Consider the following 26,280-nt stretch of genomic DNA (forward strand, 5'->3'; position numbering starts at 1 on the left):
CTTCGAGGTAATCTCAAACTGTGTCCAAAATTATCTAGTAACAAAGTTGGTAACTAAGCATGGACCTGATCCATATTTTTCATTCTATCATTGATATGAAACAAAATTTCCAGCTTCATAACAATCTTCGGCCAAGATAATACCTTTCTTTTCCCAAATATTCAGGAATACGTGATTTATTTTTATACAAAGCTTATTTTAATACAAAGGGTTTTAGCCGAAATTTTGCCCTCAGCACCAATAGCAACATTGGTCCGATACCATATTTCCATGAAATGTTTTAACACCGGTAAAGGATAATTTTGGAAAAGTTGAGCATTCCATTTATAAATAAACTGTTGCATTCTTTGTTCATGAAGCTGAGCCATTTGGATTTTAGCCCAACGTAAAGATTGTTGTGATCCAACCATTCTATTAATAAACTTGAATTGTGCTGCTTCATAATAATCCTGAAAATGTGGTAATTATAAAACTCCAAGTCAATTTTTGTATAGATACTCTTGCCAATTTACCTTTTCATAATAAAGATCTTCCCAGCACATGGAAATCCTTAAAACCTTTTAGGAATCCCACATGTAATTGATTGACAAAAATACTGAATACGGGGGAAAACATTCATTTTAAAACACTGTCGTGATGGACACAACCAAGAAAGACTCAGCCACCACATTGAAAGCCATTAATGACGTTTTTATTCAAATTCAGCCCGCGCCCGCTTAAGGGCAGCCTAAGCTCAGTCACCTCGTGCATTGTGATATCAGAATCGCTGCCCCAGGCGTGCGCTGGGCAGGTGACTTGAGGCAGGGAGAAAACCTTGACAGCGCCATCTTCCCATGGCTGCTCCGCCATGTGGCGTTATACACCATGGGAGACTGCGCCGCCACATCGCCCTATTAAAGTTATCAGTAAATCTTTCCACCTATTTAAATCTAATTTAATTTTATGCTATAATAGTCTATAATTCAACTCATATAAATGATTATAATTATCATCTACATTTATCCCAAAATACTTAATTTTATCCAACCGCTTAAATGTAACAATATCTGCAGTTTGCAAAATCCATTCTTGTCAAAGGCATCATTTCACTCTTATCCCAATTAACCTTATATCCTGATAATGCACCACACTGTTCCAACCTTGCATGTAACCTTCCTAACGACTGCGTAGGATTTGTTAAATATATCAAAGCATCATCGGCAAATAAATTCATTTTATACTCTTCCTCATTTGCCTTAATATCTTTAACATCACCATCTTGTCTAATCATTCGCGCTAACGGTTCAATAACCAAAGCAAATAAAGCCGGTGACAAAGGACACCCTGTCAAGTTGATCTAGATAATATAAAGGAAGAAGATACTTGTCCATTTGTCACCACTCTAGCCAATGGATTTTTATATAAGGCCTTCACCCAACCAATAAAGAGTGGCCCAAATTTAAATTTTTCCAATACCTTAAACAAAAATCCCCATTTTACTCTGTCTGCAAGGTAACCTTGATTAGAGAGAGGCATTAGATTAGATGTATTTTTTAGATTTAATTTTTCGAGTTGTTTTCTTTTTCTTTTTATTCTTTTGTTTTGTACAATTTATTTCAATAAATGGGTTCACCATATAGATTATTTCTTATTACATTACAACTCCGATTATCTGAAAGGGCTGTGACCAACCGGCTGCTGCCGAGAGGCCGCTCTCCTGGACGACGGCAGGACAAGGGATTCTTCCAACCACTTGCTGGGAGTGAGTGGTGTGCAGTTTGATGGGAGAGTTGGAGAGAAAAGTCAATAGGGGAAGGTAAAGAAGGAATAGAAAAAGAGAGGGGAGGGAGTTACCTGAAACGAGAACAATCGATGTTCTAATTTCACGTGCAATAATTTTTTTTTCAACCTGAGAGGTTAGTTTGTCTCTGAAAAATATTTCAGATAAATGCAGATTCCTGATTTGTTTTGGATATCTTCATTTATTTGAATTTTTGTAAACTTTTGGATAAATGAGGATTTCAGCGAATCTGATTTTGGATGATTGGAGTTGGAGTGTAATTGTTTTGGAGGTTAACAAGTCATCCTGAATGTAGTTTCATTAACTTTGTTTTCTTCGCGTGTCCTTACTCGTAATGGAATGAATTGTCACGTGGTTTTCAGATTTCTGTATGTATGCTTATATGTTAAACTCAATAAAAACATTTTACCAAGAACAAGCATGTGGTCTTGCTGGTAAAAGTCACAGTTAAAACTTAATGACTATTTTCAAATCCACTGCAAAGCATTATCTTCATCATGTGAACCATGGCAGTGAACAGAACAAAAGTATCTGGAAAAAGCAAGGCAAAACACCTTTCAGGATTGGCCCAATGAACATTGGTTCAAGGGTTGCTGAAGGCATTGCAACTGAACACATGGCACAGGGTCAATCCCCAGAGACATTCAGATTTCACACCTATACACTCAAGGCTGAGGTTTCTGACTTGAATTTGATGAAAGGCAAACCACAGATTCTTGGTGCATCTTTACGAAGAACACTCTTGTTTTGATTTCAGCCACAAAACCAGGACTCCAGTCTTTCATCAGTCTTTCTTCCAGGGCAGAAACCAAAGGAAAGGGCACATTCTTCTGGGGGTCCTTGGTTAATATTTACTCTTAAATCACCATGGCAGAAACACAGAACAGAACACTGCAGCATAGTACAGGCCCTTCAGCCCTTGATGTTGTGCCAACCCATATATTCCTTCCTAAAAAAAGCACTAAACTCTCCCTACTCCAAAACAATAAAGAGAATTTAATCCCTGCCTTTGACAGCCAATTGTTCCCAGAAGAAATATTAAAAATAATTATACTTCAAATGTAACAACAGAAAATGTTGGAAATAGTCAGCAGGTTGGTCACCTCCTGACTTGCTGGGAGTTTCCAGCCTTTTCTGTTCTTATTGAAATATCCAGTAATTCCAGTTTTATCATTTACACTTTGAAGCTTGGGGATCCTTTGTGCTGTGAAAGGAAAGAGAATGTTTTTCATTTTAATTTACAAAAATAAGACTATCTGGACCCATTTATTAAGTAGGAATGTATAAATTCCAAGTAGGATTCACTTGTTGATGACCTTGTTTAAGTTTCAGAATAAATGAAGCACCCAATCTGTAGATGCTTTGGAAAAAGATAAGACAAAGCATAACTGATTTACCAACACTGAATTGGAGATAATTAGCTGTGAAACACCAAGCTCTCCTTATAGGATGAGTGTCTGATGTTTACGTGAGTAATGAACCTTGTGCACACAGTACAACTTATGTTCATTTCGACATTGCCTCAAGAAGGTTTCACACGTGACCGAGAGTACCTGCTGCGTGTTTTCTTCCCTGCGGTCGACATTGAAGTCTGACGATTCCTCCGCAGCAACTCGGGAATGAAACCACCTGCCTCTGATCTTCTTGCAGCAGTTGCACGTCATTCTTTTCCGAGGAGTGAGGGATCTCCTACTCTGCTCCTCTTCCCCAGCCACTCGTGCCACTCGTAGACAGCCCAAGGCATTGCCCATTCTCCTACAAGTCACACGCGAGGTGTTTCCAGTGACGTGTGATGTAGTAATTCAAATACGTCACCACCGTGAGCCTCACTTGGCCAAAAAGCCCTGGTATTCGTCAAAGACTGTGCCACGCGCTCGCACCACGTTCAACCCTCACAATGGACACGACTGCAGTCTCAGCAACTGGGTTTGCTGGCTGTGTGATGTCATCAATGGGTTTATTGTTACACAATAATACAGAAAGACAAGTGAAACCATGGCAATCTCCCAATATTTACTCTCTCGCTATGATGTCACAATGAGACCCCAACCCCCCCACATTCTCGGAATGAATGTACTCAAGGGGCAGTTTATATTTGAGGGTCTCCCGCCAACCATTGTTGTCGGGGCAGCCAGGTGGACTCCTCTTGTCATTGCCCCTCCCTCCCAGGTAGTCTGCACCCACCTGGATCGGGTGCCAGGGGGCTATAAGGAGATCGGGGAAGTGATTGATACCCTCCTCTATGAGGGGGTGTGATAAGACAGCCCAATCTGGCCTGTCTTTAAGAAAAATGGCACGTGGTGTATGATACTGTAAATTGGACAAATTCACTCCCCACCCCCCCACCCCCACCCCCCCCCCCCCACTCACTCTTGCTGCGGTCGTTTTCGATGTGGTTAAATTGGTGGAGGATATCACGGGCAGGGGCGACAAACCCTGGTATGCCGTGGTCAACATCGACAATGTGTTCTTCTCTAACCCATTAAGCCCCAACTCCCAGGACAATAGTGGATCCCTACACAGGTGTTCTGTGGGCACTGCCCTTCAGGCAGGCTGACCAGGACAGCAGCATTCAGGGGCTGAAATACCTCTCTTCCATTTATGGAACACCAGAGGATTGAACTGGCTTCTTGCTGGGAAGATCACATTCGGAGAGTACAGTTTTGGGTTGGACGTGAAGATGAATGGAAGATAGTAAATTCTGTGACAAAGCGCCGTTACGACACATTCACATCCTTCACCGTGCTGGAGAAAAGGTAAAGATACCATAAACCAAAAGTTAACATCGCATAGTGATTCCCAAAGTGGGTGCTGCCTCCCCTCTATGGGCATTTAAGAGACCCTTAGACTGGCACCTAGATTAGCGAATAATAGAGGGTCACAAGGCAGGAAGACTTTAGTATTTTAGTTTGGAAGGAATATATGGGTCTGCACAACATTAAGGGCATAAGGGCCTCTACTGTGCTGTAGTGTTCTATGTTCTAATGACATCATTCTTTTCACCTTCAAAGAATAGGCACCTGACCTGTCTTGCCCTTCTTTATAAATGTTCTGCATTTATATAAGTGGAGAATATACTGTGGTGATATGCTATTACTCCTCTAGGTCACCAGGACCACCACCTGACAACCTCATATATAAAGCCGACCAATCCTAGGCTCCTCCATTCTGACCTGGGCTTGCACAGAGGCAAGAACTTGCTTTATATACTTGTCTATTAAAACTAGCATTTAACTTGGACTCTGTCTAATGTGGTTGATGTTAGTCACAATTTAATAGACTAATATATATATATATATATATATATATATATATATATATATATACACATATATATATATATATATATATATATATCTATACAGCTCCGCCTGTTAGTTAATTCAACGGAACCGGGATTGGCCGTGCAACCACCTGGGTTTCTGACTTACAATTAAGGATCGCGACAAGCACGGGCAGAAGGCGTACGACAAGTCGCCCTCCTGATCATGATCTACTACCAGGATCTCCTGGATGGGTTGCTAACTCTGAGACACCCCTAGCCAACCCCAATTTCCCACAGGGTGCACACGCTTGCCCAGGACAGAGTGTCCGCATGGCGAAGGGATCAGTTGGTAGGTGTCCACTCACAATCTGACCATGACATTAACCTTCCATTTGTTTTCAGGCAGCAGAGGAACACAATCTAATGTATAATAGGGACAAGTGTGTCTTTAGCACTAGGTAACTGGCCATCCTGGGATATGTGGTACAGAACGGGGAAAATCAGCCCAGACCCTGTCCGCATGCACCTGCTCCCAGACCTCCCAGTCCCACACTAACAGAAAACCTTAAAGAGATGTTTGGGACATTTTGCATATTATGCACAGTGGGTCCCCAACTATGAGGTCAGGGCTTGCCCACTGATAAAAGCCTCCGGTTCCCAACCTGCCCAGCAGCTGTCAAAGCCTTCACAGATATTAAGGACCTGACTGCAAAAGCAATCCTGCCATCCATAGATGAGACGATCCCATTCCAAGAGGAGACCGATGTATCAGATGTAGCGCTAGCTCCTACACTGAACCAGGAGGGGCGACCGGTAGCCTTTTTCTCATGGACCCTACAGTGGTCAGAGGTGAGAGACTCAGCAGTGGAAAAGGAGGCTCAAGCCATTGTGGAAGCAGTAAGGCACTGGAGAGATTATCTGGCATGGAATCCTTGTCAGGACCAATGATCTATGGCTTTTACGTTCGCCAACCAGAACAGGAGAAGATAAAAAAACAATAAAATCTTGTGCTGGAGGATAGAATTGACTACATATAATTACGACATTCTTTACCATCCAGGGAGGCTCAATGAGCCCTCAGATACACTGTCCAGGGACAACTGTGAGGCCCTCAACCACATGTCCCAACTGCAGAGCTTGCACAATGAGCTGGGCCACCCGGGAGTCACTAGACTGTTTCACTTCATAAGGACCCAAAATCTCCCATTCTCGGGAGAGGAAGTAAGGACAGTAAACAAGGGCTGTCCCATCTGTGCGGAATGCAAACTACAATTGTACTGGCCGGATAAAGCTACACTTATGAAAGCTACTAGATCTTTTGAGCACCTCAGCCTTGTCTTTAAAGGCCCGCACCCTTCCTACGACAGGAATGTCTATTTCCTTAATGCCATAGACGAATACTCCCACTGATCTTTTGGAATCCCATGTCCCCACGTATCGGCAGCCACAGTAGTAAAGTGCCTGCAATCCATTTTCAGCATGTGTGAGTACTCCAGCTATGTACACAAAGAGGGATTCCGCTTTATGAATGCCGAAGTCGACCCAGTACCTACAGGACAGAGGTTTTGCCACCAACTGCACCGCAAGCTACAGTTCCAGGGGAAATGGGCAAGTAGAAAGGGAAAATGCCTCTCTCTGGAAAACCATCCTGTTGATCTGAAAGGCAAAAGACCTACTCGTGACAAGATGGCAAGATGTGTTACCAGAGGCTTTACATTCTATACGCTCGTTATTGTGTACCACCACTAACACAACACCACATGACCATATGTTTTCCTTTACGAGGAAAGCCGCGACAGGCACAGTGCTGCCTAGATGGTTGATGACACTGGGACCAGCACTCCTCTGGAAGCACTGCCCAGCCCCACAAAATGGACCCACGGGTGGACCCAGTGGAGTTGAGCCAGGTCGAATCCCCACTATGCATTTGTCACATTCAGGGACGGACGGGAAGACTCGGTGGCCACCAGGGACTTCGCACCGGTTGCAATCGTGGACAATGTGGGAGACTCACAGTCCCCTATGGATCAGCATGAAGGCAACAGACACTAGGACAGCCAACCATCACATCACCCCAAAGGGCCCCGCCAAACAATACACTCCCAACAACCAGTACTCGTACAGAAAACCATACACCCCCTCCCACCCTGCAACCGACAGGAATCCCTACACCCCCTCAGCATACTCCCACCTTGCAACCGACAGGAAGCCCTACATCCCCTCAGCATACTCCCACCCTGCAACCGATGGGAAGCCCTACACCCCCTCAGCATACATCCACCCTGCAACTGACGGGAAGCCCTACACCCCCTCGGCATACTCCCACCCTGCAACTGACATGAAGCCCTACACCCCCTCAGCATACTCCCACCCTGCAACCGACGGGAAGCCCTACACCCCCTCAGCATACTCCCGCCCTGCAACCGACGGAAAGCCCTACACCCTGTCTTGGGTAAACTTATACCTCTCATTTTGTTCGTTTTAGATTGGTCACAGTGTTTGAGCTACCGAAAGAAAATAGACACACACACACCGAGAGCAGTTCAGTTTATACAAGGCTTTATTACTAAATTTAAATCTGAATTCACACTACAATATGCAAGCCCTTCCCAATTATACATCAACACCTGGACTGGTCCCAACTGCTGAAGCAAGGCAACGACTGCACATTTGTAGAAGGTTGTCGGGGCGCTGGTAGCAGCTTCTCCACCTCCCTTGACCGGGACGTTAGCTGGATTCTTGAAGTTCTTCTTCTTGCTGAGAGATGTTGCCACCTCTTGGAGAGTCTCAAACTTCAGCAGTGGGACCATGGCTTATATTACCCCAAAAGTTGTTTACTTCAGATCTTATCTCTTTGAATAAATGATTTAATTATCTTCAAGGTCTCCTGACAGTCTGCGACCAACAAAAGACAACTGCATCTCTGGGCCTCATGAGGGAAGTGGGATAATGTCTACTGATTCATATGCATCCCTGGGCCCCATAGTGTAAATTTAGATAATGTCTACTAATTCATATGCAACAAGCAGGTTCTCAGCCTTGCAGGAGCAAAGGCTGCAAAAGTAAGAAACATGGTTTAAATCTTCCATTACACACCCCCTCATCATGCTCCCACCCTGCAACCGATGGGAACACCCCCTCAGCATACTCCCACCCTGCAACTGATGGGAAGCCCTACACCCCCTCAGCATACTCCCACCCTGCAACTGACGGGAAGCCCTACACCCCCTCAGCATACTCCCACCCTGCAACCAATGGGAAGCCCTACACCCTCTGAGCATACTCCCACCCTGCAACTGACGGGAAGCCCTACACCCAATCATCATATTCCCACCCTGCAACCGATGGGAAGCCCTACACCCCCTCAGCATACTCTGGGGAGCAGGGCACCAGAAATGGAGAGAACATCCCTGTTAAGAAGGTGAAGCTTGGGATATGATTCCACCGGCCAGTGACCATAACAGTGGATCAGAAATGGGTTCAGCGGCTAAAGGAGCCACACAGGCTGCACATGAGTTATGTTCATGGGAACCGCTCAGGCTGCGGGCTGCTGGAGACTGGCTCATGGGAATCCCCGTAGGAAATGGGATACGAGAGGGTGCTGAGGGCAAAAAGGGCTTCTGAAGGGTCTCGGATGCTGAAGGCTTCCTGATCATGTCGGAGGTTTGGATCTGGAGCTTGTGTTACACAACACCAATCGTTGTGGACCCTGACATCATCAACAACACACTGCCGCAACTACCTGTCCTAGCGGAGCTAGATGCTGAATTTACCATCACCAATGTCATAAAAGCAGTCCATTGCATGAAAAATAACAAATCACCTGGAATCAATGGTATCTCTTCTGAGATCTTGAAGATTGGTGGCGAAGCACTTACCTCCGAGCTCACAATACTATTCAAAACATGTTGGCTCCACCGTTACATCCCCAAAGATCTGCGGGACGCAAATATTGTGACCCTTTCCAAGAACAAAGGTGACCACCAAGACTGCAGTAACTACCATGGCATCTCACTGCTCAGCCTTGTAGACAACATACTCTGTTGTGCAATCCCATTCAACCCCCCCCCCCCCACCCCCACGTCTGCCAACCATCGCCAACAGAATACTGCCTGAAAGTCAATGTGGCTTTCGGCCATCTCCATCAACTATCGATTTGGCCTTCGACTTCCAACAACTGCAAGAGAGATGCATTAAACAACGCAAACCTCTCTAAATGTGCTTCATCGACCTGACCAAGGCCTTTGACTCACATCTATTCCATGTCTTAAAACATCTTGGCTGCCCTGACACACTACTGTCCATCATCGTCCAGTTTCACAACATCATAGAGGCCACTGCCCAATTCGATGGCTTGAGATCAGAAGAGTTCCCAATCCAATGCAGCATAAAACAGGGTTGCGTACTCGCTCCAGTTCTGTTTGGCATTTTCATCTCTGCTCTTCTGCGCCATGCCTTTCCAGAAGCTTCAGGCACAGCGCTGCACACAAGGAGCTCCAGAAAACTTTTTAATCTGTCACGGCTCCGGGCCAGGACATAAATCAGAAGAATTATGATTTGAGAACTGCTCTATGCAGATGATGCTGCCTTCATGGTTCACTCCCAGCCAGAGCTGCAAGTATTGTGTGATGCATTTGCATCTGCCTGCACTGAATTTGGTCGGAAAATGAGCCTGGGCAAGACGGGCATCTTTAGCCAACAAACCCACGACACTCCATCAGTTACGATCAATGGGTCAGTGCTCGCCAACATAGACAAATTCTGCTACTGAGGCTTCACTGTGACAACAACGAACTCACTTGATGCAGAACTGGACACAAGCCTGGGAAAAGCATCCACTGTCTCCGTGCCCATGTGTGGGAAAACTGCCACCTCTCCACCAAGTTGAAAATCCGAGTCTACGAGGCCTGCGTGCTGAGTATGCTTCTCTACAGCCTTGAAACCTGGGTCACATACATAAAGCATGAACACTGCCTAACGCATTCCATTTCTGCTGCCTCAGATCCATCCTAGGCTACTCATGGCACGACAGAGTCACAAACGTCCAAGTCCTGGAGAAGACTGGAGGTACGGACCTCTACTCAATCATTCGCGCTCACTGCCTGCGGTGGGCTAGCCACATTGTCTGCATGCAGGATGGCCGATTGCCCAAAGATGTCCTCTACGGTGGGCTACCAGATGCTCCCCGCAATGTTGGCCGCCCACGTTTTCACTACAAAGACGTAATCAAGTGCAATCTCCAGTCATTCCATGTCAACCATATTGACTGGGGGGACCTCACCGAAAAAATCGCACTGCATGGCGTTCTGCGATTCGCAGTGGAACATCACAATGTGCCAACGACTACAAAAAGTTCCGTGAGGGCAGAAGAGCGACAAGACACCGTGTTCATGTTCACTTGCGAAGGGATGGGCCACGATGTTGTCAATGAATTAAACAGGAGACTGTGCAGCCGCAGAGGCTGAGGGAGCATAGGAGGAGAATTCACAGACCGTGGCTCTGAACAGAGGTTGTTTTGATTTCCTTTCTACTCCAATAGCTCAGTGCTTAGAGCACTGGCCTTGTCAACCATTCCTTGCTGGGGCCTCATTTCTGCAAGGGGAGCTGGACAAAGTGGTGACTCTCCGTCTGCCTAAAATAAAAGGAGTCTTGAACCTTGAACCTCAGTCAGAAGTGAGGAGCTGTTTGGAAAGGCTGGGTGCTGAAGCCTATCAGCTCCTCTCTGAGCGGTGAAATGGATCGGTTCCAATTTGCAATCGTAGCAGTAGGTCTATGGTGGATGCCATCTCACTGGCACTACACAAAGCCCTGGAACTCCTGGACAGCAAAGATGCATACTTCAGGATGCTTTTTATCGACAACAGTTTGCCATTTAACACCATCATTCCCTCAAAATTGATCATCAAACTCCAAGACCTTGGGACTCAACACCCCACTGTGTAATTGGATGCTGAATTTCCCTCTCCTCCTGTCCACAATCAGTGAGGATCAGTAAGAACATCTCCTCTACAATCTCCACCAGTACCAGAGGGCTGTGTTCTTAGTCCCTGCTTTCTCTCTATAAACTTATGACTGCGTGGCTCAGTACAACAAAGCCAATGCAACTGATGCTACCATGGTAGTGGATTGTATATAATGGGGCGATGAGACAGCATACAGAAGGGAGAATGAAAACTTGGCTGAATGGTGCATGAACAACCAACTCCCACTCAATGCCACCAAAACCAAGGAGCTGATTGTGGATGTCAGGAAGGGAAATCCAGAGTTGTATGGTTCAGTGATCATCAGGGGATTAGTGGTGAAGAGGGTGAGCAAATTTCAGATCTTGAAAGTCATTATCTTGGACCCAACACACAAATGGCATTGTGAAAAAAAGACGTCGACACCTGTACTTCCTCAGGGATTTGCGGAGCTTTGGTACGACATCGGAAACCCTGGCAAGTTTCTACGGAGGTGTGGTAGAAAGTGTGCTGATCGGCTCCATCCCAGTTGGGTATAGGCACATCAATACCCTTGACTGAAAAGCCCTCTGAAAGGAAGTGGACACAGCCCAAGACATCACAGGCAAAACCCTCCTCACCAACGAAAACATCTGGAACTCTGCCATCGGAAGGCAGCATCAATGTTCAAGAATCCACACCACGCAGCACACACTCAGGAAAGAGATATCGGTGCCACAAGACCCGCACCATAAGGTTCAGGAACAGCTGCTACCATCAGACTCCTCAACAACAAACTCAGTTCAGGGACTTATGTAAGGAGGGTACTTTTACACTTTATTGATGTTTTTCTCTCTGTATCGTACAGTCGGTTTGTTTAAATTTCTTTATTTGTTTACATCTCAGTGTTGAGTCAGCTTTATATGGCATTGCCAAGAAGGGTTAATTCTGCATGGCCCACAGCAAAAATAATTTCAGGGATGGATGTGACGTCATGTATGAACTCTGACAAAAAATCTGAAATCCGAAATTGGAAATGTCAGATGTTTTACACGTCTGGACATGGCAAAAGAAACCTTTTCAATGCACTGTTGCCAAAAGTGACTTTAGTTAGGGAATATTCTGGGATTTGGAGCTTTCATAATGTGACAAAGACAAGGCCATTTCCTAACCCCTGTTGATCTAACTAATGTGAATTAAACATCTGCGATCCTAGCTCCATGAAACAAGCCTTTGATAAGTTGGGTCAGTCTTATGGTGCCATGTTCTCCCAGAGTAAATCATCTCTGATACCAAACTTTTTTTCCCCTCCAAGAGCAGTTTAATGATTTTGGGAGATGTAATGGTGTCAAATAAACATTCCATCATCTGGAATCCAATGAAGTGGTTCAACCACATCGGAAACGACCACAGCAAGAGTGAGTTGAGGAGGGGAGTGAATTTGTCCAATTTGCAATAACATTCACCACGTGTCATTTTTCTTACAGACAGGCCAGAATGGGGTGTTTTTGGGGGGCACGGCGGGTCTTATCACAGTCCCTCATAGAGGAGGGTATCAATCACTTCCCCGATCTCCTTATAGCCCCCTGGCACCCGATCCAGGTGGGTGCAGACTACCTGGGAGGGAGGGGCAATGACAAGAGGAGTCCACCTGGCTGCCCCGACAACAATGGTTGGCGGGAGACCCTCAAATATAAACTGCCCCTTGAGTACATTCATTCCGAGAATGTGGGGGGGTTGGGGTCTCATTGTGACATCATAGCGAGAGAGTAAATATTGGGAGATTGCCATGGTTTCACTTGTCTTTCTGTATTATTGTGTAACAATAAACCCATTGATGACATCACACAGCCAGCAAACCCAGTTGCTGAGACTGCAGTCGTGTTCATTGTGAGGGTTGAACGTGGTGCGAGCGCGTGGCACAGTCTTTGCCGAATACCAGGGCTTTTTGGCCAAGTGAGGCTCACGGTGGTGACGTATTTGAATTACTACATCACACGTCACTGGAAACACCTCGCGTGTGACTTGCAGGAGAATGGGCAATGCCTTGTGCTGTCTACGAGTGGCACGAGTGGCTGGGGAAGAGGAGCAGAGTAGGAGATCCCTCACTCCTCGGAAAAGAATGACGTGCAACTGCTGCAGGAAGATCAGAGGCAGGTGGTTTCATTCCCGAGTTGCTGCGGAGGAATCGTCAGACTTCAATGTCGACCGCAGGGAAGAAAACACGCAGCAGGTACTCTCGGTCACGTGTGAAACCTTCTATGAGGCAATGTCGAAATGAACATAAGTTGTACTGTGTGCACAAGGTTCATTACTCACGTAAACATCAGACACTCATCCTATAAGGAGAGTTTGGTGTTTCGCAGCTAATTATCTCCAATTCAGTGTTGGTAAATCAGTTATGCTTTGTCTTATCTTTTTCCAAAGCATCTACAGATTGGGTGCTTCATTTATTCTGAAACTTAAACAAGGTCTTCAACAAGTGAATCCTACTTGGAATTTATACATTCCTACTTAATAAATGGGTCCAGATAGTCTTATTTTTGTAAATTAAAATGAAAAACATTCTCTTTCCTTTCACAGGACAAAGGATCCCCAAGGTTTAAAGTGTAAATGATAAAACTGGAATTACTGGATATTTCAATAAGAACAGAAAAGGCTGGAAACTCCCAGCAAGTCAGGAGGTGACCAACCTGCTGACTATTTCCAACATTTTCTGTTGTTACATTTGAAGTATAATTATTTTTAATATTTCTTCTGGGAACAATTGGCTGTCAAAGGCAGGAATTAAATACTCTTTATTGTTTTGGGGTAGGGAGAGTTTAGTGCTTTTTTTAGGAAGGAATATATGGGTTGGCACAACATCAAGGGCTGAAGGGCCTGTACTATGCTGCAGTGTTCTATGTTCTGTGTTTCTGCCGTGGTGATTTAAGAGTAAATATTAACCAAGGACCCCCAGAAGAATGTGCCCTTTCCTTTGGTTTCTGCCCTGGAATGAGATGAGATGAGAGACTGGAGTCCTGGTTTTGTGGCTGAAATCAAAACAAGAGTGTTCTTCGTAAAGATGCACCAAGAATCTGTGGTTTGCCTTTCATCAAATTCAAGTCAGAAACCTCAGCCTTGAGTGTATAGGTGTGAAATCTGAATGTCTCTGGGGATTGACCCTGTGCCATGTGTTCAGTTGCAATGCCTTGGGCCAATCCTGAAAGGTGTTTTGCCTTGCTTTTTCCAGATACTTTTGTTCTGTTCACTGCCATGGTTCACATGACGCAGTGGATTTGAAAATAGTCATTAAGTTTTAACTGTGATTTTTACCTTCAAGACCACATGCTTGTTCTTGGTAAAATGTTTTTATTGAGTTGGAAGGTTGGAACAGTGTGGTGCATTATCAGGATATAAGGTTAATTGGGATAAGAGTGAAATGATGCTTTTGACAAGAATGGATTATGCAAACTGCAGAGATATTGTTACATTTAAGTGGTTGGATAAAATTAAGTATTTCGGGATAAATGTAGATGATAATTATAATCATTTATATGAGTTGAATTATAGACCATTATTACATTAAATTAAATAAGACTTAAATAGGTGGAAAGATTTACCGATAACTTTAATAGGGCGCTGTGTTGGCACAGTCTCTCATGGTGTATAACGCCACATGGCGGAGCAGCCATGGGAAGATGGCGCTGTCAAGGTTTTCTCCCTGCCTCAATTCACCTGCCCAGCGCACGCCTGGGGCAGCGATTCTGATATCACAATGCACGAGGTGACTGAGCTTAGGCTGCCCTTAAGAGGGCGCGGGCTGAATTTGAATAAAAACATCATTAATGGCTTTCAATGTGGTGGCTGAGTCTTTCTTGGTTGTGTCCAGCACGACAGTGTTTTAAAATGAATTTTTTCCCCCGTATTCAGTATTTTTGTCAATCAATTACATGTGGGATTCCTAAAAGGTTTTAAGGATTTCCATGTGCTGGGAAGATCTTTATTATGAAAAGGTAAATAGGCAAGAGTATCTATACAAAAATTGACTTGGAGTTTTATAATTACCACATTTTCAGGATTATTATGAAGCGGCACAATTCAAGTTTATTAATAGAATGGTTGGATCACAACAATCTTTACGTTGGGCTAAAATCCAAATGGCTCAGCTTCATGAACAAAGAATGCAACAGTTTATTTATAAATGGAATGCTCAACTATTCCAAAATTATCCTTTACCGGTGTTAAAACATTTCATGGAAATATGGTATCGGACCAACGTTGCTATTGGTGCTGAGGGCAAAATTTCGGCTAAAACCCTTTGTATTAAAATAAGCTTTGTATTAAAATAAATCACGTATTCCTGAATATTTGGGAAAAGAAAGGTATTATCTTGGCCGAAGATTGTTATGAAGCTGGAAATTTTGTTTCATATCAGTGATAGAATGAAAAAATGGATCAGGTCCATGCTTAGTAACTTTGTTACTAGATAATTCTGGACACAGTTTGAGATTACCTAGAAGGATGAGATTTGAATGTTTAATTATTGAAGGAGGGGAAATGGGATTGATTACACAAATGTATGCTTTATTACAAAATAAGATGCCTAAGTCGGATATTTATAAAGTGAGAAGTAAAAGGAAGGAGGATCTGTCGGTTTTAATTTCTCAGGATGATTGGATGACATTATGTGAGGACAGTGTGACTAAGCCAGTAAACGTTATATAAAGATTCGTTCATTATAATTTTATTCATCAACTTTACTTAACACCTGAGAAGTTGAAGAGGTATAGATTTATCTCTTTGGATATGTGTTTTCAATGTGGAGAATAGATAGGGTCTTTTTTACATTCAGTATGGTTATGTGATCAGGTGAAACCCTTTCTGAATGGAATTATGGAACTTTTGCAGGGGTTGTTTAAATTTAAGCTTTCATTAGAGCCGTTAGTATTTTTATTGGGACATATGAAGTAAAATGGAGTTTGGAAATGAAATTGGATACATTTCAAATTGCATTTATTCAGTTGGAATAGGCAGTAGCGAGAAAATGTAAAGCTATAACCTGGAAAGATGAAATTGAATTAAGTATTCAGAGATGGCACATGGACTTGCAATCATGTATTCCATTGGAAAAGATAACTTACAATTTACGCCATCCGTCTACCATTTTTGTTAATGTGCGGGTCCCTCTGTGAAGTGTATGGGTCTAAATATGTCATGGTTGATTGGTGACATCAAACCCGACTATGATGGTTTGTTTCTTTAGTTTGAGGTTGTAGAGGATGGGAGGGAGCTAAGAGAGGGGGTGGGAGGGGGGTATATATGGGGGAAATTTTTGTATGTTAATATGATGTATTTTATTGTGGATTTTGAATTTGATTTTAAATAAAGTATACAAAAAGAAGGTTACTTTGTAGACCACATGCTAATAGTTCCTTTCATTGTTGTTCAATAACATCTGATCCTTTCCTGCTTCTAAACTGTATTTCTGTGAAATCTCCACACAGCGGCTTCTCTGTGTATTTCCGGCACTACCTGATCCAATGCACTAATTGATAAGGTGGTGTCTGCAACCTATCTTAAGGAAGGCTGAGACGACCACAGATCGGTAGTGATTGTTGTTTTCTTTCAAGCAAAGTTGGCTCGGCCAAGGGTTCTTCTCAGATCTCTGAATGTGCAGTGTGACAAGAGTTTTAGAGGTAGCTTGGAATGAATTACTCGAGCAGCTTCCACACACACACATTGGAAAACCCAGAATTTTAGCAGGATTATTGCATCCTGCTTTTTGCAAAGGAGCAACAAAGTATCCACATACAGCTTGCCTAGGAGAGCATGTGGCGTTAGCAGGCAGAGTTAGAACAGCTTTGCTCTCAGAGAGGGAGGGAGTGAGAGAGAAGGAGTCAGAGAAATCTGTTCCAGAGGGACAAGCTGCCAAACTTTGGAAGGCTGCCTGGTCAAAGGAGAAAGATGACCTGAAAGAAAAAGGATCATCCGGAGAACCCTGAAGGGGACAAGTTTTGTCAGAAAGACTAACTAAGAAGAAATCAGTTGCAGATGCTCTGGAAATGGAATCTCTCTCTCTGAAAACCAGCAAGAGCCCTTCTGAGTGGTAACCATTTGTCTGTTAAACACCAAAGCTTGGTGAACTTTGTTAATGCTAATGTATGAGCACTGTTGCAAGAATTGCCTGCAACCAGCGAGATTGGACTGTGATCCAAAGAACTTTTCTAATCTTCAATACACATTACACTCACCTGCACTTAGTATTTGAGGGCGGATTAAGTGGGTTAGGTAGGTTAAGTAATAAGTTAAAGTTCAATTCTGTTTTCATGTTCAAATAAAATTCTAAACTACTTTTGTTTAAATAACCCTGTGTTGTCGTGCATATCTATTGCTACTGGTTTTTGGGGTCATCTGGACTCCATAACATTTTATGGGGGCTCATCCTTTAGGATTTGAACATTGTAGTTTCATGATTTATTAGTTGATTGGGTTGTTTTTGCAGGCTATTTTTACAAGCTTACAGAAAGCTTGTGTCTGGAAAAACTGCAGCAATGGATGTTGATACATTTTTGTTACAACCATCACCTGCAGAACTGCAGAAGGTGAGAAAATAGGAACTGATGGCTATTTCTGAGGCATTGAAAATTGTTGAAGTTAAACATTGGATGAGAAAAGCACAAACGTAGAGGATTATAATAGTGAAATATTACATGTGAAGGAAAATTTGTTGAGGAAGACTCACAAAAGGACATTCCAGAATAATAGGCATTTTCAGAGAGCTCATGTGGACCAGATTAATAAACCTGTTCATAAGGTTAGGATGGAGCAGGATAGTAGGGCTGAAATAAAGTCTGGAGAAAATGTTCAGAAAAAAGATGAAGGAAAGGTAGGAAAGGACAGAACTTCTGTATTTATATGCAATTTGTGTAAGAAAGCAGGTCATGTGACTGTGAATTGTCTAGTCTTGAAGCAGAAAAGGTAAAAACAGGTTTAACCAGAACCATGTATACAGAAACAGTGGAATTTAAGGAGAGCAGAGGTGCATAACCTGATCAGTAGGTCATGGATGTTTTCAATCCTTTTGTGTCAGAGGGCTTTGTCTTAATAAAGGAGGGAGAACCACAGGTTCCAGTTAACATTCTTAGAGATACTGAGGCTGCTCAGTCATTGTTGTTAGAAACCGTTTTAACTGTGGATCAAAGGACAGACACAGAGGAGACAACTTTGATTAAAGGTGTTGGAGATGAGGTAGGGTCAATATTGCTTCACAAGGTTGTGCTAAATTCAGAATTAGTCAAAGGAACTGTTGTAGTAGGAGTTACCCATGCAAGGTGTCTCGTTTTTGCTGGGGAATGATTTGTCAGAGAATAAAGTTGGGTCAGTTTTAAGATTGACAAATTGGCCTAGTAAGGATGTGGTTAGAGAGGATGGTGAGATATATCCTGCATGTGCGGTAACTAGGTCTGTGACTAAGAAAATGATGACAGCTGAAGATGATCCAGATGGGGGGAGTCACGTGATGGAGTAGTGGCCGGTCAGGGAATTCCAGCCCTCTCCGGAAAAGTTAAAAAACGCACAAAACACAAAGTTACAAGATTAAAATTTAAAACAAAGTAAAAATAAAGGTGAGAAGAAAATGGCAGCGAAGAGAGAAAAGTCGAAAACAACGGGAAGAAGAGAAGAAGAAAGAACGTCGGAAGAAGAAGGTGAAGGCCTTACCTGTCTGAGGAGGCCCGCCGCGGAGAGAGAAGCCCGCTCCCTCAGGTCAGTGGAAGTCCCGGGCTCGGGACTACAAAAATGGCTCGCAGAGCCGAGTAAAAGTGCGCAACCGCGCAAGAAAAAAAACACACTGACGGGAGGGGGAAACAGCTGCGGAGTCGATCTCCACAGCTGAGAGAGACACCTGCAGCACAGCAGCTGGTGCAGAACAGAGACAATAACGACAACAAGAAAGAAGAAGGTAAAAAGAAAAGAAGGAAACAACAGATGGTCAATCCAGAGGAAGAAGAAGAAGAAGAACAGAAAGAAGTGGAAGAAGAAGAGAAAGGCAAGACAATGGATGTATCTTTTTTCAAAGAATATATGGAATCAGTGAAAGAATGGCAATTACAAGAATTTAATGAGATAAAAAGAAGAATTAAGAATGCAGAAGAAAAAATGAATAAAATAGAAATGGTCATATCAGAGATAGGAAAAAGAGTGGAGAATGTGGAAGAACGAGAAATAATCGTAGAAATGGAAGTAGAGGACAAAAGAGAAATTAGAAGAATCTAATAAAAAAGTTAAAGAGGCACATGAGCTGTAAGCTCAGAAGACAGATATAATGGAACACTACATTAGAAGAAATAATATAAAGATTGTGGGCCTTAAGGAAGATGAAGAAGGCAAGAATATGAGAGAATTTATAAAAGATTGGATCCCCAGGGTCCTAGGAAGACCAGAATTACAGGAAGAAATTGAAATAGAGAGGGCACATAGAACATTAGCCCCGAAACCACAACCGCAGCAAAAACCAAGATCCATTTTAGTAAAATTTTTAAGATATACAAGAGAAAATATTTTGGAGAAAGCAATGAAGAAAATAAGAGAAGACAAAAAGCCACTGGAATACAAAGGTCAAAAATTTTTTTTCTATCCAGACATAAGTTTTGATCTCCTGAAGAAGAGGAAGGAGTTCAATACAGCAAAAACGATCTTATGGAAAAAAGGATATAAATTTATGTTAAAGTACCCAGCGGTACTTAAAATAGTTATTCCAGGGCAACAAAACAGACTATTCTCGGATCCAGAGGAAGCACAAAAATTTGCAGAACAACTACAAAACAAGCAGAGAGATGAAGACATGTAATGAGAGTAAAAATGACCACGAACTATATGTATGTGTGTATATGGGTATATGTATGTATATATTATATATATAAAAAAATATATATATATATATATATATGTAGATGTGTATGTATGTGTGTGTATACATGAATGTATACGTATTTAGAGGAAAATATATAGAGTATAGATAAGAATTAATAAGGGAATGAAAGGGAATAGAAGGAATAAGGAGGGAATTAAAATAGTGACCTTTGTTACATATGAAAATTGAAATCTTTTCCGTGGGGTGCTGGGTGGGGATGAGTTACGGTCACTGCAAAATCAGTTGACATTTGCGAGTGAATTCGCAAATCCAAATGGAGAGGGGAGATGTGTTTGCCCAACAAGAGATAAAGGGCAACTCAGGAGGGGGAGGGGAGAATGGGGTTAAAGAAGTTTTAAATAGGAGAATAAGGAAAATGTTTGATGTTTTAGAAATGTTGTCTTATAAAGTGTTCAAAACAAGAAAACAGAAATGGATAAGAAGGAAAGGTGATGATGGAGAAACAGAAAGGGAAGATAAACAAAGTTTGAAATGGCTACGTTGAACTATATGACTTTAAATATTAATGGAATACATAACCAAATCAAAAGGAAGAAACTGCTAAATTTACTGAAAAAAGAAAAAATTGATATAACATTTGTGCAAGAAACACATTTAACTGAATTGGAGCACACGAAATTAAAGAGAGATTGGGTAGGACATGTAACAGCAGCGTCGTATAATTCAAAAGCAAGAGGAGTAGCTATATTAATCAGTAAAAATGTACCAATTAAAATAGAAGAGGAAATAATAGATCCAGCAGGGAGATATGTAATGATAAAATGTCAGATATATTTGGAGTTTTGGTATCTACTCAATGTATATTCACCTAACGAAGAAGATCAAAAGTTTATGCAAGATATTTTTTTGAAGATAGCAGATACGCAAGGGAATATATTAATAGGAGGGGATTTCAACCTTAATTTGGATTCAAATATGGATAAAACTGGGAAAAAAATTAACAGAAAGAACAAAGTAACCAAATTTATAGTTAAATCGATGCAAGAAATGCAACTTTTGGATATATGGAGGAAACAACACCCAAAGGAAAAGGAATATTCATATTATTCGGGTAGACATAAAACATACTCAAGAATAGACCTATTTCTGTTATCAGCTCGTATGCAAGATAGAGTAAGAAAAACAGAATATAAAGCTAGAATATTATCGGACCATTCACCTTTGATATTGACAACAGAGTTAGAGGACATCCCTCCAAGAATGTATAGATGGAAATTAAACTCCATGCTACTTAAAAGGCAGGATTTTAGAGAATTCATTGAAAGACAAATTAAAATGTACTTTGAAATAAATACGGAATCAGTGAAAGATAAGTTTATACTATGGGATGCAATGAAAGCATTCATTAGAGGGCAAATAATAAGTTATGTAACCAAGATGAAGAAGGACTATAATCAGGAAACAGAGCAGTTGGAAAGGGAAATAGTAAATATAGAAAAAGAATTAGCAATGAAGGAAGATACAACTAAAAGAAGAGAATTGGCAGATCAAAAAATAAAATATGAAACACTACAAACATATAAGGTGGAGAAGAACATAATGAAGACAAAACAGAAATATTATGAACTAAGGGAAAAAACGCACAAAATCCTAGCATAGCAGCTTAAGACAGAACAAGCTAAGAAAATTGTATTGGCATCAAGGAAAAAAGACAAACAAATCACATATAATCCAACGGAGATCAATGAAAACTTTAGAGAATTCTATGAACAATTATACCAAACTAAAAACGAAGGGAAAGAAGGCAAAATAGATGAATTTTTAACTAAAATTGAACTACCAAAATCACAAATAGAGGAATAAAATAAATTAACAGAACCATTTGAAATAGTAGAAATACAAGAGATAATAAAAAAAAAACTACCAAATAATAAAACACCAGGAGAGGATGAATTCCCAATAGAATTCTATAAAACATTTAAAGATTTATTAATTCCTCCCCTCCTGGAAGTAATCAACCAGATTGACAAAACACAAAGCTTACCAGATTCATGTAAAACAGCAATAATTACAGTAATACCAAAGCAAGGGAAAGATCCACTCGCACCAGCATCATATAGACCAATATCATTACTTAACACAGATTATAAGATAATAGCTAAACTATTAGCAAACAGATTAGCAGATTATGTACCTAAAATGGTAAATCTAGACCAAACTGGATTTATTAAAAAAAGACGCACAACAGACAATATTTGTAAATTTATTAACTTAATTCATGCAGTAGAAGGGAGTAAAGCGCCAACAGTAGCAGTTGCTTTAGACGCAGAGAAGGCCTTTGAAATGAAAGGGGAGGGATTAGACGAAGGGGCCCGAGAAATGAAGGCAGTGTTAGGGAGACATGAGCAGGGAAATGATGAAGCGGAATTCCGTCGATGCCCGTGTGTGTGTATAGGAGGCTGGTCTTTAGTATTTTCCATCCTTTTCGTATTGATCCAAGACTGGGCAAGACCACGTGTTGCCCATGTGCATATTCTGATGAAATGGTGTGGAATGGCCCCTGTTTATAAACAGGCATCTTCCACTCAAGTGGTTTCACATCCTCCTCAATCCCAAGGGTTTGCAAATAGATGAGGGAATATGGAATTGCTGCCAGGAAAGTACAACACGTCTTCAAACTAACAGGATTTTGCAATTTGTAGGAAACAACAGAAGATCACCTACAAAAACATCAGAAGACAGTAGGTGATCTTCTGAAATGGTTGGCAGTCGAGGGTCACTATGGAGTTCATATCACCGAAGACGAATTCTACGCATTAGGTGATGGTTTCCAGATGGAGGAAGAGGACGATGCGATGGGGTCATTTGCTGAGATGGGCGAAAGACTGAATGACCACCAGCAAGGCCTGAAGGTATGAACACTTCCAGGTGTTTTGGATAAGTGTATATTCGAACAATTGTAAAAATATTTTGGATTGGACTTTTCATCAGAACCTCTGATCAGTACAGATTTGATGAAAGGCGACTAAATAAATTTCACTTAAATAATGACTAACACAATTTCTAAATAATGTTGAATTGAATTTTGACGATCTTCTCCCAATCCTATTCAAAGATCTAGCAGATCCTCTTTCTAACTCAGTCCTACTTTCTGTTCTTTGCTCTGGCCCAGTCACGCAAGTGATGAGAGATGACGGGAATATGATTAACTCACTAGTGAAGGGGCAGTGATTGACGATGGTCACAGAGGCCCTTCACTAACAATCTCACCATGGCAGCTTCTTAACAAAAACTCTTCACCTCAGTAATGCTGTATTCTCAGATAATGTGGATCTTGATGTTGTAAAGGGAAGAACCTCCTCCCCTATTTTGATAACTCCAGCACCCACTCATGTGATTAACTCTTTATAACCCATTGAATGGGCCATGCAAGCTATTCACAACCAAAAAGGGTTGAGGAAGCATACACCACCGGAATGAATTCTGGCGTAGCAACGTCACTGTTCGTCCACTCAACCAGGCCAGATCCTTGTGCAGATCTAGGGATTGGTTTGGAAAAGAGAGTGAGTAAGGCTACACCCCCTCACTACCACAATTTTCCTGTTGTTGAGGCAACTGTTGGTGACAGCAGGAGCAGAAAGATTCATCCCATGTTTCTCCAGGGGCTCCCTCAATTCTGATGTGTGGTAGCACCATTGTGCTAAATGGGATAGATTCAGAATAAATTGACAGCTGGAATCACAGTGGCCAAAAGGTACGATGGGCCTTTAACATTTGCAGCAGGAAAGTGTTACTTACCATCGTTAGTTCTCCCATTACAACCAAGACAAGTCATCACCATGGTTTAATAGGGAATGCAGATGCACATGAGGTGCCAGACTGATAATCTTACAACACTGGACAGTGGGCAGGCAATGCAGAAAAAAAAATAACATTCCAAAGACAGAATTAACCGCTGATGAAATCTGAGCTCTGTCGTCCTTCCGGCTGGGTCATGAACAGTAAACAGGAAAAGAGGGACCAAGGGTCTCCTCATTCTCAGTGGTGGTAGGCCTCAGCTTCTGAATAACAATGTTGGGGTTAAGACACTTTCTAGCATGTTCCATCAGGTTCTTCCGACACCATCACAGAAATCACTTTCACCCTATTTGATTTACTTAGGAACACCAAGTGCAGCAGACAAATAGGACCAGACTCCATCACATTCGAAGTACTGGAGAAGTTCAGTCTAGATTTTTTTTTCACCTCCTGTCACAGTTGATCCACTGACATCCTTCTGACAAAGTGGCAAATTCTTCAGGTATCTGGTCCATCTACCAAAAGCAGGACAAAGCCATACTTTATTTAATCAGCTGCCCGATGGAAAGTGTGTCGCACACACTGTGACATAAAGTGGCATTGTTCACCAATAACCTGCATAATGGTACTTCAATTGGGTTTTGTCACATGACTCCAGGTCTCCTTCTCACTGTGGTCCTAACATGGACCAGCCACTTTGAGTACTGTGATAACTAAAACAGATCAGAGGCTACCTGTCAAGCAGTAGGTGGCGAACCTTTGCTCCGCACTTGACTGGATCAGCACAATTCCCAAAGGGCCCAAGGACCTCAACAGCATAGCAAAGCAGTTGGCTTGATTAGCCCTCCATTCATTCTCTCCACTGAGGTAGTCCTGTATTCTATCAACGGAGTGAACAACATCTACTCGACTCCAAGAATATGTCCAAAGAGGAGCCTTCTGACATGGAAAGGGACGTGCATTAGGTCCGTAGGAACATTACTACCTGCTGATTCCCCTCCACACTCCTCTCCCTTCTAACTGGGAAAGATATTGCCGTTCGTTCAGTTTGGGCCCTGGCAGGGACACCTGCATCTTGAAGCACTAATGTGAAAATGATAATTACCCAGAATGTTTTCACTCAAATGGGGATAGATTTTCATGTTTGTCATTCCTTAATATGCAGTGCTCAAGTCAGATTTTCATCGTTAAAAAAGAGCAAAGATCTTTAAACATTTACCAATTGATGTTATCTTCTTTTCGTAAAGCATTGCTTAACATGTATGCAAATTATTGCCCTGTGTGTGCTTGACAGCCTGGTTTGTTTTGGAATAAGGCGACTTGAATAAAGTCTTGTCAAGTCCAAAGGATGTTGAACCAAATGGTAAAGATAAATACAATAAAGTCACCGTTATGTCTCTGTGTGGGAGGCTTCTTAAATAGCAGAAGTAAAATCTCTTCTGCTATTTGAATCTTGCATCTTCTTAGAGATGCAAGATTCAAATAGCAGAAGAGATTTTACTTATTGATGCCTTCCACCATGCCAGGAAATGTTCATACTCACATAGACATGCACCCCACATTGGTGCACGACATTTACGACAGTGAGACGGGTGTGTTATCTCGTCAGGATCATGTGAACTCTTTTGTAACTTCCTAGGAATACACCCTTCTCACTGTGGTAACCGTCGTGCACTACTGGGGGGCACCTATACATGAGTATGAGTGTGAACAGTTTCCTGAGATGGTGGAAGGCATCAGTAAGTAAACTCCCTTCTGTTATTTGAATCTTGCATCTTTAAGTTATTTAAGAATCCTCCCAGGTAACACGGAGACAGAACATGTTGGCAGTGGTCGGTCTGAGAGAACAAGAATAAAACTATAAAATGGATTGGAAGTGACTGAAATCTGAAGGGGAAGAAGAGAAAAAGTACACCTGGAAATGAATGGCTGGTGCAACAGCAGTTCACCCAGTGATGGACGGGAGGCTGAAGACATGGTTGAATCGTTGAAAACGTTTCAGCAGATGTACAATTTAGCAGTGAAAAGCTATTTTAAAAATGCAACAGCGAGGAGAAGGTTAGTTCTATACATGTCTGGACAGGGGAGCCAGGCCGTGACTTATTTAATAGCTGAGAGCTTACGGGGTGGAGAAAAATGATCCAGAGCAGATATTTGCAAAGGTTGTTTCTCACCTTGAACTCAGCTCTAATCCTAGACTTGAATGCAATGAATTTCAAGGTTTTGTGTAAGAGACTGATGAGACTGTTACTAACGTCCTTACTACACCAAAAATTAATGCTGCAAAATGCAGATGGAAGGATATAGAGGAAAGATTAGCTGATCCACTAATATGCCCATCCTGAAGTGCAAAAGTCTCTTCTAGGGAAGGATAGCTTGAAATTGGCCAAAGACTCTGACACAGCCAGAGTCTTCAAAGCCACGAGGACGCAAATGAAATCCCTATCAATGCAGACCCACCCACAGCAAAGAGAAGGAAGGGTTGATGCTATAAAAAATACAATCAGAAAAGTGCCACCCCCAGGACCTGTAGGAAGGGCAGCGGACAACACCCCTCCGTGACCAAAATGATTGCCCCGCATACGGTTCTGAATGTGGAGCCTACGGCACAGCAAACCACTGGGCGAAAATGTGCAAGTCTGGC

At 42.2% G+C, this 26,280-nt stretch overlaps 2 protein-coding genes across 5 annotated transcripts in view; one reads left to right on the forward strand and one right to left on the reverse strand.

Moving 5' to 3' along the window:
• Nucleotides 1-3,670, reverse strand: part of LOC138750484 (microtubule-actin cross-linking factor 1-like) — a 30,040-nt gene extending 26,370 nt beyond the window's left edge. For both annotated transcript variants that reach the window (XM_069912556.1, XM_069912555.1), the window contains exon 1: nt 3,334-3,670. In XM_069912556.1, the coding sequence (XP_069768657.1) occupies nt 3,334-3,531 (198 nt within the window). In that variant the 5' untranslated portion in view covers nt 3,532-3,670. The remainder of the gene's footprint in view (nt 1-3,333) is intronic.
• Nucleotides 1-26,280, forward strand: part of LOC138750481 (microtubule-actin cross-linking factor 1-like) — a 96,169-nt gene that overhangs the window by 51,566 nt on the left and 18,323 nt on the right. For 2 of the 3 annotated variants that reach the window (XM_069912546.1, XM_069912547.1), the window contains exons 1-2: nt 12,848-13,217; nt 22,541-22,750. In XM_069912546.1, coding sequence (XP_069768647.1) covers nt 13,020-13,217; nt 22,541-22,750 — 408 coding nt within the window. In that variant the 5' untranslated portion in view covers nt 12,848-13,019. Of the gene's footprint in view, nt 1-12,847; nt 13,218-22,540; nt 22,751-26,280 lie in introns of those variants that run through there. The other variant, XM_069912548.1, reaches the window with a different exon arrangement.

The sequence above is a fragment of the Narcine bancroftii genome, unplaced genomic scaffold (assembly GCF_036971445.1).
Source record: "Narcine bancroftii isolate sNarBan1 unplaced genomic scaffold, sNarBan1.hap1 Scaffold_153, whole genome shotgun sequence".
NCBI lineage: Eukaryota > Metazoa > Chordata > Chondrichthyes > Torpediniformes > Narcinidae > Narcine > Narcine bancroftii.